The sequence below is a fragment of the Trachemys scripta genome, chromosome 9 (assembly GCF_013100865.1).
Source record: "Trachemys scripta elegans isolate TJP31775 chromosome 9, CAS_Tse_1.0, whole genome shotgun sequence".
Taxonomy (NCBI): domain Eukaryota; kingdom Metazoa; phylum Chordata; order Testudines; family Emydidae; genus Trachemys; species Trachemys scripta.
This window is the reverse complement of record NC_048306.1, coordinates 98237530-98251083: the sequence shown is the minus strand read 5'-3', so window position 1 is coordinate 98251083 and position 13554 is coordinate 98237530. Positions and strand designations below refer to the sequence as shown.

The following is a 13554-nucleotide window of genomic DNA, read 5'->3' as shown; positions in this document are numbered from 1 at the left end:
CGGGCAGCCTCCAGACCCTGCGCCCCCGGCTGGGCACTTCCCCTCCCGGGCTCCAGCTGCGCTGGGGAAGCGCCGGCCGGGGGCGCAGGGTCTGGGGGCTGCCCGGCAAACCGTGAAGCCGGTAGCGCTCGGGCAGCCCTTTCCCCGTGGCTGGGAGTGGGAGGGAGGAGGGGGTGGAGTTAGGGCGGGGAAGGGGCGGAGTTGGGGCGGGGCTGGGGTGGGGGTGGGGAAATGGGCGGGACCAGAGCCCGTGGAGGGTCCTCTTTTTTTATTTAATAAATATGGTAACCCTAGATAAACATATACCTAAATTCTTAAGGTATAGGCCTTTACAGACAGGCTTGAATATCTATATCCTAACACACTGGTATAGGGGAGGATGGAATGGGGGGCACACTGGAGGGGGGAGTTGTCCCTGACAAAGAAGGGGCTGGGAGGGTGGTACAGAGGCAGCTTGTGGGGTGTAGGACGCAAGGCGCCCCTGGTCTGTGTAGTGAACTTGGCCTACACCAGCTACCAAGTGTGCGACCCTTTAGTAACCGCTTTCAGTTAGACACAATGGCTAATAGTTTTGACTATCACAATGTCCTTCAAACATGGGTGGCGCATGAGTTTCCAAAGAGATTTTAACGATGTGCCATATTGCCAGGGAGTCGCAACCAGCTTCAGAGCTAGCGGGACCCCAAGGGCCTAGAACCAAACCAGCATTTCCAGCCCGGGGCCCGCTTTTAAAACGATCTGTTGCCCGTAATGAATGTGAGAAATGTTCTTCAAACGTGGCAGCAATGTTCGCCTTCGCCTTCAGCAGTCACCTGCCTAGTCGCAGCTCAAACAAACCAATTCTGCCAAGCCGAGTTCCGGGGGTGAGGGATAAAAGTCAGGCATGGAGGGTTGTCATGCCATAATGCAAGAGCGATGGCGAAGCAGATTGACTGCCGCTGCACACTGCGTTGACGTCTTCAGAGAACTATCCACGATGACTCCACGATCTCTTTCCTGATTAGTTGTAGCTAAATTAGCCCCCATCATATTGTATGTATAGTTGGGGTTGGCGGCGCTTAGGACTTTCCCCCAAGGGAGTGGGAGGAGTGGGGACACAGCGCGCTCAGGGGAGGAGGCGGAGAGGAGGCAGGGCAGGGGTGGGGACTTGGGGAAGGGGGTGGAATGGGGGCAGGGAGAGGGCGGTGCAGGGGCGAGAAGAGGCGGAGGGGCAGGCGAGCATCCACCAGGCAGAGGGGAAGTCGGCGCCATAGGGGCAAGTGGTGGGCGAGCGAGTGTGGGGGGGTGAAGAGCCAGCGGTAGGCCTGGGGATGAGGAAGGGTGCTGTGGGGGGGGGGGGCCCGAGCGGGGAGGGAGCGGGGCCTGGGGCAGAGTGGGGGCGGAGCCAGGAAGGAGTGGGGGCGGACTCTGGGCAGGGCTGATGGCACCCCAATGTGTCCCGATATTTTACTGTTGTGATCTGGTCACCCTAGTTGTTATGTCAGGGAGAAATTACAAGGAGCATGTGACGGCGGGAGGGGTTTAACATGCAGTGTTTTGAGAGTGCAAATGTTGAAGACTGAGAAAAATTTGCCCCAAAAGTTTGAAAACAAATGTTGGTGAGAGCCATTCAAATAATGACCTAGAGCATCTTCCTACCCTCCATATGAATGTGAAAGTAAATCATATTTACCTAGACCTGGGCATAAAATCCACTTTTTTCCCATGAAAAATGTTGGTTCACGTTTTTAAGTTGAAAAGTTCCCCTTCTTTCCCCAAAGAGAGTTCAGAATTGTTTCAAAATGGATATTTTTGTTTAAATCGCCATTTTAAAATGAAATGACAATTTTCATTTCATTTCAACTTAAAATATAGAGGTGAGTGCAAAATATGGAGGCGAGGGTGGAGTTGGTTCCTTTTTCCCCTTCAGTTTAAAAAAGACCTAAACAACATTTTAAGTGGAAATGGAATCCGATCTTTCAAATTGACAGTTCGACATAAAATATCGTTCTGATTTGCTTCCCCTCACCCCAAAAAAAACAAAAATGTGAAACAAAATGACATTTTAAGGCACTTGGAAGTGAACATTGATTTTAATATTTATGGTGGAAAAATAGAAAATTTTCACTAGAACTGACACTGCAAAAAAATTCAGTTTTGATAAAACCCTATATGTCAGCAAGAAAACTTTCTGCCCACACTGTTTTAATGATTGTCGTTTTGTGTCTGATATTTACATGCTGAGAATTTGTAAACCGGCTAAAACTTCTTAAATGAATAGACAAAAAACTTCAATTGGCTTTACACATACCCTGGAGTGGGGCTGCCTTTCCTCCCTCTCCTTTAACCTATCCTAGATAAATTCATGGAGGACAGGTCCATCAATGGCTATTAGCCAGGATGGGCAGGGATGGTGTCCCTAGCCTCTGTTTGCCAGAAGCTGGGAATGGGCGACGGGATGGATCACTTGATGATTCCCTGTTCTGTTCATTCCCTCTGGGGCACCTGGCATTGCCCACTGTCAGAAGACAGGACACTGGGCTAGATGGACTATTGGCCTGACCCAGTATGTCCATTCTTATGTTCTCTCTGTTTGTCGTGCTCAGTGTCCTTCTCTTATGTAATAACCATTGTCTGGCATTTGCATTGCAGTGTCTCTCTGATTGTAAGAATAAAAGATTCTCGCACAGAGTGGGCTGACCCCTGAGATTCTACCCCAGCTGAGTATCAGAGGGGTAGCCGTGTTAGTCTGAATCTGTAAAAAGCAACAGAGGGTCCTGTGGCACCTTTGAGACTAACAAAAGTACTGGGAGCATAAGCTTTCGTGGGTAAGAACCTTGCCTTAACCATACATCTTGTCTCTTTAGGAAGAAGACAATCTACAAAAGTGCCTGCCTGTCCTTTGTGCTGGTGATCATGGTGACGGTGCTGCAGAGGGGGATGACTCCTAGCCATTTCATTCAGGGCCAGCAGCAGAAAGAATTGCACCAAGAGCCCGTGAAAGCTCAGAAGAGAGATGGCAGCTTCTCCAAGACCGGCAACTTCTGGAAGAGCAAGAAGGAGAAGACCCACCTGGAGGTGGAGGGAGTCACTGAGAACCAGGTGAAATCCTGGGATGTCACCACTATCAATTGCACGGCCAACCAGAACATCAGCAAGTTGGACTGGTTCAAGGGGCTGGAACCCAACTTTCGGCAGTTCCTGCTTTACCGGCACTGTAGGTACTTCCCCATGCTGATCAACCACCCGGAGAAGTGCAGGGGTGACATTTACCTGCTGATTGTGGTCAAGTCTATCATCACGCAGCACGACCGGCGGGAGGCCATCCGAAGGACCTGGGGCCAGGAGAAAGAGGTGGATGGGAAAAAGATCAGGACTCTCTTTCTGCTGGGCACGGCCGCCAAAGAAGAAGAGAGGGCCAACTACCAGAAGCTGCTGGATTATGAGAACCACATCTATGGGGATATCCTACAATGGGATTTCCTGGACAGTTTCTTCAACCTCACCCTCAAGGAGGTCCATTTCCTAAAGTGGCTCAACATCTACTGCGACAGCGTTCGCTTCATCTTCAAGGGGGATGACGACGTCTTCGTCAGCCCCAACAACATCCTGGAGTTCCTGGACAACAAGAAGGAAGAAGACCTGTTTGTGGGGGACGTTCTGTACAAAGCCAGGCCGATCCGGAAGAAAGAGAACAAGTACTACATCCCCAGCGCCCTCTACAACAAGAACAGCTACCCACCCTATGCGGGTGGTGGAGGTTTCCTCATGGATGGGCCCCTGGCCATAAAGCTCCACAAGACCTCGGAGACCTTGGAGCTGTACCCCATCGATGACGTCTTCCTGGGGATGTGCCTGGAGGTCCTCAAGGTGGCGCCAGTCAGACACGAGGGCTTCAAAACCTTCGGCATTGTGAAGAACAAGAACAGCAAGATGAACAAGGAGCCGTGTTTCTACCGGAGCATGATGGTGGTTCACAAACTGTTGCCCCTGGAGCTGCTCCAGATGTGGAACCTGGTCCACAGTAACTTAACCTGCTCCAGAAAGCTCAACGTCCTTTAGCATGTGGCTTCCTTGAGGAGCTGTGGCAGGAAGGGTTGGAGCATCTAGAACCTTGTCTTGGGGGGCGAGGGGAAAGAACCTAGAACCAGATGAAGGCAACAAACTATTCTGGGACTACTCCAGAGCCTTCCCTTCCGGCGACGAGAGGAGAGAGACTGTGGTCGGGGGGAGGGAAGGTTTCTAATGGGGTATTTCTGTACTGTACTGCATTTTTTATCCCCAACTGGGTTGGGGGGTTGCTAAAAAAGAAAAAGGAGGATGAGAGAAAAGAGAGAGAGAACAAGGATCATCTTGGGGAAAACTTCTGGGTGCTACATTTCAGGAAAGATGTGGACAAATTGGGGAAAGTCCAGAGAAGAGCAATAAAAATGATAAAAGGTCTAGAAAACATGACCTAGGAGGGAAGATTGAAAAAATTGGGTTGGTTTAGTCTGGAGAAGAGAAGACTGAGAGGGGACATGATAAGTTTTCAAGTACATAAAAATTTGTTACAAGGAGGAGGGAGAAAAATTGTTCTCGCTAACCTCTGAGGATAGGACCAGAAGCAATGGGCTTAAATTGCAGCAAGAGCGGCTTAGGTTGGACATTAATCACAGTGTGATTAAGCACTGGAATAAACTGCCCAGGGAGGCTGTGGAATCTCCATCCTTGGAGATTTTTAAGAGCAGGTTGAACAAACACCTGTCAGGGATGGTCTAGATAATACTTAGTCCTGCCCTGAGTGCAGGGGACTGGACTAGACGACCTCTCGAGGTCTCTTCCTGTCCTATGACTCTGACTGACTGGCACATGCCCTGCTCCGCAGTATCCCTGTGTCATTCTCTCCTCCTCTTGCCTGGGAGCCCCTGAACAGAGGAATGCGCCTGGTGTGAATTCCTCAGGGATTTCTCTCTCCGAGGGGGAAGGGGAGGAGGGATTGCAAATTTCAAAACAAGCACACAGTGAATCTCAATTCGGTCTGGCCAGTGCAGCCTCCCCAGAGCAGTCACACGCTGCCCCAGATCAATAGGCTACAGCACCCCCATTCTAATGGCTTCATTTGCCTATGGCTCATCAACCGCCTTGGACAAGTACCCTTCTAATGCCGGTGCCTGCTGGTCACTCCGTTGTCTCTCCAGCCAAAGGCGGCATGGCCTGGAGTCATCTACAAGCGATTCTCCCCCCTCCCCCTATGGGTTGCCAATTTTGGTTGGCTGTATTCCTGAAGGTTTCATCACCTCACATAATCTTCAATTCCTGGAGACTCCAGGACCATCCTGGCCCCAGCCCTGGGAGACACGACCCTCCCCCCAGCTGGTCATGGTGCCACCCACGAGCTTTGTGGTGCTAGTTCCACAGAGGATTTTCATTTCCCTCCCTGTGCCAGTGACTGTGACCCAGAGACTTCTCTGAGGACACTGCCAGCTGCCTGACAATGGCACGGCTCCGGGGGAAACTCTGTAGCCGGGGCAGGAGGCCATTTTGTGGCTGGGTCGGGCCTAGCAGCAGCCATGTCACCACAGCAACGGGTGCTAGGCTTCTCTCCCACCTGAGCAGAGGGCAGGCTGGCGTCAGGGCTGGATGTCTACAGCCCCTACCCCTGGCCCTTAGTGGAGAGGGAATGGGACATTCTGTTCTAATTAGAAGTCAACATTGGGGTTAACCCCAGTGCCAGGAAAACCTGCCTTGAAAGGTCCACTGGTAACACTCCAGCAGGCAGCGTGGCCCCAGAAAAAGCAACATCCATGGTGCAGGAATACACATGACCATGCACTCCCACTCGTTACACCTGCAAAGACACAGATGTATACCTGCAGACACGGGTGCACAGATGTGTCCATGCACAGCCCCACGGTGAGATGCATCTCTGCACACATGCGCAGGCCCGGTTCACAGGCGTGCACATGCCCAACCACACAGTCAGGTACACACCGGCGTGTTCATGCACATACACGGGCCAGAGCAAAGCCGCCGGAGTGAGCACAGCATGTTGCTACATAGACACAACGGTACATACGGTGGTGTGCACCGAGACATGGGTGGGTGCACACACAGCCACCCGTCTCTCCCTGGTGCCAGCCATTGAAAGGAAAGCACTCCTACTACCTCAACGGTCCCCCTGTGCAGCACCTTTTGAATGTGTCCTGGAAACGTGCCGGTTTCATTCTCGCCAAGGCTGTGCATTCCTCACATTAGAAAACAAACAAGAAAGGGGGAAAGCCAGCCAAAAACGCCAACCTCATGCCAGGTCTTGCCACTTACCCTTGGCCTGTGCCCACCTTCTGCTCAAACGCCTTGCACATTTGGAAGCGGGGGGACGGCACGTGGGAAATCCAGCGCTGTTGAGTTCAGAACCAGGCGGCCAGGCAGACAGTCTGCTAGGGTTCAGGTCCGGAAAAGTTTGTGTTTTACTTAGTTACTGTGAACTTTTATTTAAGGTGGGTTTTTTGGTGGCAGGGGAGGGTGGAAAAGGAAAGGGGCTGGAAATGGACAACCTCCTCCTCTCCCCCAAAAAACCGTGCAAGTTCCACTCCCACACTGTCCCCGTCCCGTGTGCAAACGCACTGCATGTCTGACGGGAACCGCAGTGTCGCTCCCACCCTCTCTGCTTCTCCCTGCAGAATCCAGAGGCCTCCTTTTCCGAACGAACGTACACAGGGGCACTCTCACTATACGTGTCTGGGTAATGTATGTCGGGGTCCAGTAGCTCTGTATGTCTATTTATAGGGTATACCGTAGACAGCGATATAGCATGCGCATGTGTAAGGAGAGTATTGACTGGGTACGTGAACATCTCAAGGCTGCTTTTTGCCGTGGTGGGAGCTGTACAGACAAATATGGTAGGTTTGAGGACTTTTAGTTTCTAAATAAAGATTTTTTTAAAACATCGCCTCGAATAATTCCTAGCAGCTGGGGCTGCTGCGGGGTCAGCGGTGGACCATGGATGTGTCTCAAGGGAAAGATCATTTTGCCTAGCGTTGACCTTTGACTTGGCGGCCTGCAGATTTGATCGATGACCTCTGATTTGACCTATGATCTTGGCATCACAGTGTTTTGGCCCAGCCCAAGATAGCCCCACTCCCTGATGGTTGCCTCTCTCCAGCCTGTGCTGTAGCTGCTGCATTTGTGCAGCTATTCAGGGACGCAGCAGCTAGTATCTACGCCACAACGGCCACCTGAAGCAGGGGTTCTCCAACGTCATTGGGCCGTGACCCCATTCTGACAACCGTTCCTACATGACACCCCCCGCGGGGAGGGGACGGCGGAGCCCGATCCCTGCCGCCACCGGGTGCGGGGAGCTCGGGCTTCAGCTTCAGCCCCGAGTCCCAGCAAGTCTAATGCTGGCCCCGGTGACCTGGGTCGTGACCCACAGTTTGAGAACCACGGCTCACACTCTGCACCTCTCACTGTTGATTTCTAGAGGGAGAGACTGGCCCAGGCCAGAGGGCCCTGAACCACACACCGGCTAGTGTTCTGGCCCAGCACAAGCTGCTAGGCTGGGATTCGGGGCAGGGGCACCATGGAGTACATGCACCATCACTGGGAGCAGCTTTCTGGCTGCCACACTAGCGCCACCTAGTGGTGCCAGGCTTGTCCCTTGAGCAGGGCAAAGTGCTGGGAAAGGGCATTGGGCCTGTGCATTTTGTGCTCTCTCTCCCTGGCACTTACCAACAGAGCCCCAGCCATGTGACCAGCATGTGGTCTTAGCTCCTGCTGGCCCCCCAGCTGTGTGCTGTGCTGCAGCCATTTGCTGTGGGGTATGGCAGAGGAAGGGGGGTAGCATTTCTCTGTGAATTCTTTCCCTTTGCCAGGGGCAATGCTCTTCGTATGCCTTAGTTCAAAAGCCCACGATTGTAGCTGTCTGACCGCTTGGGGCTTTTTGCTAGCTCGCCTGGCTTGAGACACAGCAAGGCACCTGCCTGAGCGCCTATGAATTTCTCAACTCCTGCATGGGTCAGCAGCTGGGTCAGTTTCCCTGGCCCCATCATGGTTTGTCAAGGCAGCCGCCCCTTCATGTCCGATGGGTGATCACAGAACAGGCCACTTCCCCAGAGGCAAGTGCAACCAAATTGCTGGACTGTTTGGCTCATGGCGTAATAGTTTAATGATGCTCATGGTGGTAGGGCTTGGTGCATTGCCCCATATACACATTCTCCACCACTTGAGTTACCGCCCTGCTGTTCGGCCCTCGCTAGACCCCTGAACTGTGTTCCACACTGCCAGGCAGGCATGTGTATTGCACAGTGTTCCTCATGCAGCCAGACAGCCGCTTGTGCGGCTGCGCGGGTGAACTCACCCTCCTTTCTGAGATTGTACAAGGGTTTTGCACCTCCGTTGTTTATGTAAAGCCCTTGTGAAAACAAGCGCAATGGAACTGACTGGCTGAGGCATGGCAGTATGGCCTACTGGTTAGAGCCGGCACCTGGGTGTCAGGATGCCTGGCTGCTCTTCCTATCTTTGCCACTGCTTTAAGTGGGTGACCTTGGTCAAGTCACTTCCCTGCACTGTGCCTCAGTTTGCTCAGTTGGAAAAAGGACCTCCTGATACTGACCCTCCTCCCCGCGTCAGTGTGCATTGTAGAGCAGGCATCTCATTGATTAAGATTTAAAAAGGGATAGTTGCGTTATATGGCTACCAAGCAGGAACCCAACAGCAGCAATTAGATCCTTAGGGATGTGGAGGAGGGGCATTCCTGCGGGATTGCCCCTAAACTGAGCTCAAGCCACGATCATGTTGGGTACGAGCTGAGTGGCGCGAGCAGGACATTTTTCACACCCACGGAGCGGGAAAGGGAAAGAGGGCACCAGGGCCATAGCTAGGGAGTGGGTCGGGGCTAAGGGAGGGGCGTTATGGAGAGGACAGAGAGTGGCACATTTCAGAGAGCTGTCGAAGGCACCAAAGGCAGAGGAATTGTGACTGATGGAAATGTAGGGGAGCAAAGACGCTATGATGCTGAGCAGGGGACCTGCCCCAACCTAACCCCCAGAACATAGCATCAGGGATGCTCCGGGACACCTCACTAAGCCCCGTCTGTGTAATGAAAGCCTTCTCCACACAGGGTGCGCCTAACCAAGCTCAGGCCAGCCATCTCCTGGAGAGCTGTAGAATCACCCGCAGGCAGGAACCCACTGCAAGCTCTGAAGGGAGTGATCCTGCCGCTGAAGGCCAGTTCGGCTCCAGGGGCAATGAGGCGACTGCAGGATATGTGGAAGCTGTTAATTATTTACCTTCCAGAGACTTGCCTGACCCAGAATCCTCCCTCCAGCATAGCTCACGGCTCACCCCTGCACCAACCAGCCAGCGCCTCGCCAGTCTGTATCGATCCGCAGGTATCAGCTCCTCGAGCCTGCGGCTCTCATCTGCTTCACCTGCTTTGCTAGCTCTTGAAATGCATCAAGCGCATCACTGTTTGGCCCCATAGGTGCAGGAACTATGGGTGCAGGGGGTGCTGCAGAACCCCTAGTGTTTTGCGGGGGGGTCCCAGCTGCAGGACCTACAGTTGGGGCTCTGCTCCCACCCCCAGTTGTGGTTCCAGGCTCAGCTCCCTTACCCCGTCTGCGTTGCCCCCCTCCCCCATCCTGGAGCCAGCTCTGGGGAGAGGAGGCACAGCCAGGGGTAAGGGGCGGTGCGAGGTAAAAAGTTTGGGGACCGCTGGCTTTCAGCACCCCCACTGTAAAAATTGTTCCAGCACCACTGGTTGGCCCTGCCACTGGAAACCTGCAAACAACACACGCAGCAATTCCGAGGGCCCAGGGCATTTCCAGTGCCTCAGACACAAGTTCATCAGCACCCCAGTTTCCGCCTCTGCTGCTCAGCCCTCAATTTCCCCCGAGCCGTGTGCCACACTGGAACGGGGCGCGTGAGGCATCTATTAGGAATTGACGGAGGTTTTCTTTTATTAAACAGGAGCACAAAGAAGCAAGACAAACAAAAAAGTTCCTTTGCCGTCAGATTTGCCTCTAGCAGACGTTATTTGAGCCTTGTACTGAGATTATAACCACAATCGGTCTCAAGGGTATTCTGGCTCTGTCACCATGAGCAGCGCTTGGAGCAGTGCCTGGAAAGGGATGGGTAGCTAGTGCAGGGTGTGGGTGCTGTGAGCACACATCAGGCCAGGGCTGTGTAAAAGGAGCTTTGGAGGGTGTCACTTTGGTTCCTGAGGGACACGTGGCCACATCACTTGGCAGCCTCAGCTGAAAGGGGCCCTCGGGGTGATCTGGAGGCACAGTGTGGAGGTCAGGGGCCCTGCCCCTGCTGTATCTCGTGCAGGGCTCATGCGCGATCTTTGTTCTCCAGACCTGCCGCTGGCACCTTTTCCCTGCACCTGAGCCAACGAAAGGGCCGTTCTCCAGCAAACAAAGAGGACAAGCCCATGTTGAATTTGGTGCACTGCAGGCTGTGTGACATTCACCTCCAGCTGCGTCACAGTGTCCCAGCCCAGTCCTTGCGGTGTGAGGCCCGGCGCCAGCAGGGAAGCGCTACGTGCCCCACCAGCTGGCACCAGGGAGCTGTCCTGAAGGAATTTGGCCTTGGCGTGTGCTTGCCAATCCCCCGGCACTGTGGGGGATGGAGAGAGGGCAAACCACACCTGTAAGAGGCAAAACGGTTGGAGGTGCTGATTTTCTCCCAGGGTTTCCAGCAGAAATGAATGAAAACCTGGTTTCACCTTGAAATCGCCTTTATTGCAGTGAAACTGGTGAAAGGGGCACGGAGGCCGGTGATTAACCCCTGCTCGGGTCACCCCGCTGAAGCGAGCGACACTCAGCTGGGCCCATGGCCCACCCCTGACCCATGTGCCCAGCTGTGAAGCGTTTAGTCCCCATTGGCCATTCAGCCCTTGACCAAGCCCAGGCGCAAGGTAGCAAATTGGTGCCAAGGGCAAAGGTGGCTCTTGTGCTATATAGGATGGACGCCTGCCTGGCACAAACCAGCCTGCGTGCCCATCCCCTCAGTGCTCATAAGCCAAGCAGTCCTCACCTGGCAATAGCAGGCAGTATCAACGCGAACCCACAACCTAGCAGGGCAAAGCGCTCCTTATTCTCCTTGGCTGGCCCCAGAGCCAGGCTGTTTGGTGGACGCCCTCCCTGCCAAGGCCCATCTTGTTGGCCGTTGCTGTCCCTGCCCCATCCTATTCTCCCCCTCGTGCCAGGTCATTCCTGCTGCCGAGGGGCCAGAGGCCTGAATGTAGCCCAGGAATCCACGGCAAGGCAGCAGCCAGCTTCTTCTATGCAACTGGGGCGTGGCAGGAAAGAGGCCTTGGAAAGAGGGGAGAGACTTTATCTCCTAGGAGACAGGGTTTGGGCCTGTGCTTTCCTGGCAGCTCCTCAAAGAAGCAGGGCCGAGCTGGAGGCAGCCCCAGTTGGGTTGCAACCCCCGGTGGATCACAGCAGCAGAGCTAAGCCAAGTGTCTGCCCAAGGACCTGGCCTCCCAGCCAGGAACATAGATATCTGCCTCCAGAACAAGGGGGTGCCCCCCCCCACCTAAAACCTGCACAGATGCAGAAGAGCAGCTGCTAGCATCACCCTGGGGGAGCGGCTCAGCGGACTAACGGCCGGATCTGCCAAGCAGGAGATTATGATTCCTTTTGATCCCGCTCCTTGCTGGCCAGGTAGGAGGAGGGGGCAGAAACTCCATGAAAAGACCCCGAGCCAGCACGGGACGGGGCCCTTCTGGGAAGCAGCCATGGTGTGGCAAGGCAGCAGGAAGAAACCTCGAGGGAATTGTGTAGAGTAGGTTGCAGCAGAAGCCCGGGACCCGCGGTGGAGTAGGGTGTGATGTCAGACCTGCAGCTGGGACCAGATCTGCGTGGGACTTATGGGGCACAGCAGCGACGGGGCAAGCAGCCAGGGCAGAGGGGCCCCAGTGAGCCAGACAGGCCCAGCAGTATGTGCTTTGGAGCCACAGTATACCTGGCACCCGACTGGTATCGTAAAGGGTTGCTGTGCCATCTAATGACACTGACGAAGACAGGGGCACCCCCATGCTCCCAGCTGTACAAAGGTCACCTGTGCCCCGAGAAGAAGGGCGTAATCGGTTAAGCACACTCTGGCTTTTCCTCTGTGGTTTCTTTTGGCGTTTTTCAGACGCATCAGATACTGGCCTCTCGTTTGGCTCAGGCATCAGGCGAATCGCAGAGCACGGGCCCACTGCAGCATCTTTATTACCAGGGATCATTCATAAGCCACAAACCTTGCTGGATGTACACAGCGAGTAATGGAGGCCAGAGGAGGCCTCCCCAAACCTCGTGCCGCTGGAGTCGGGGAGGGGCAGTGGCAGATTTCGCGCCCCCCCCCCCAAAATCTTCCCCCCGCCACTGCCCCAGGACTGGAGGAGCTCTCATTCCCTGCCATGGCTCTGAACTGCAGTGGGGGCACAGAGCTTTTGTGGTCTCAGGGTGGGAAGGGGGCAGGGAAGGAGCGAGCAGGGGGCAGGGTCTTGGGGGAAAGAGGCAGAGTGGGGGTGTGTGGAATGGGGGCAGGGCCATGGGTGGAATGGGGTGGGGCCACAGGGGAACGGGCGGAATTGGGGAGGAGCTCCGGGCTCGGCCCTGCAGCCCATGGGGCCCCGACTGAGCTCTCAGCACCCCCCTCCCCCCAGGGACTGTCTCTCTCACCAGCAGAAATTGGGCCAGTAAAAGCTCTTGTTTCTCTAATGTCCTGGGCCCAACATGGCTACACTGCCCATTCGCTGCACTCAGGTGATCAGGAACAATCCATTAAGGAGAACTATTAATCGGTGTCTATATTGCAGCGGATTCAGCTCCCTGATGCGCTCTGGGATGCAGGGCCGCTCGGACCCCAGCGTGACGTGGGCAGTTTAGCCAGGTACAGCTGCTCTTTGGCGCAAGCCTGGCAGTGCCCGCCTGGTTTGAGCACATCACGCCTTAAGGCCATTGCCCGCCTGCAAAGGCAGCTGTGAACGCTCAGTGGTTGGGTGTCCTTGGAAGGCAGGGACGAGGCAGGGGGTTAGACTGCAGAATCCCCACCCTGCACTGGCCTTCAGCCTGCACGGCCCCTGCGCAGCGAGCGGCCGTTCTAAAGCAGCAGCCAGGATCTGAAAGGAGCAGGAGAGAGACCCGCCTTAAATGCCACTTATGTAGTAGTGAGTGTAGGGCTGTGGTGGCGTCTCTGGCTGTCTCTTTCTAGGCTCGCTCAGACGCTGCAGAAATTAGGCAGTGAGGTTCTCTGGCCTGTTACACAGGAGGCCAGACTGGAGACCCAGCCTGGTCCCTTCTGTTGCTAAAATCTATGAACCAAAACCTCGGGCTTGTGAGTAGCAGTCGCTGCATCAGGAACAACCTAGTCGAGCCCCAAACTGGCCTGAGTGTGTATCGTTAGTTCGATTACAGTAGATCTGGTCCCCATTGGGCTGGGTGCTGCACACACAGTGAGAGACAGTCCCCGGCCCAAAGTTATCCCCATTTTACTAATGAAGAACTGAGGCCCAGAGATGCCACCGGGTGTGTAAAACAACATACTTCTTAAAAGCTGGAAGATACAGAAATTGCGATAGCTGACATGAGAGGTCAGGGC

At 54.5% G+C, this 13554-nt stretch overlaps 1 protein-coding gene across 1 annotated transcript in view; it reads left to right on the top strand.

The window, feature by feature from the left end:
* Nucleotides 1-4375, top strand: part of B3GNT7 (UDP-GlcNAc:betaGal beta-1,3-N-acetylglucosaminyltransferase 7) — a 36028-nt gene extending 31653 nt beyond the window's left edge. Inside the window, exon 2 of the mRNA XM_034780544.1 lies at nt 2813-4375. Coding sequence (XP_034636435.1) covers nt 2813-4041 — 1229 coding nt within the window. The 3' untranslated portion in view covers nt 4042-4375. The remainder of the gene's footprint in view (nt 1-2812) is intronic.
* The last annotated feature ends 9179 nt before the right edge of the window (nt 4376-13554 follow it).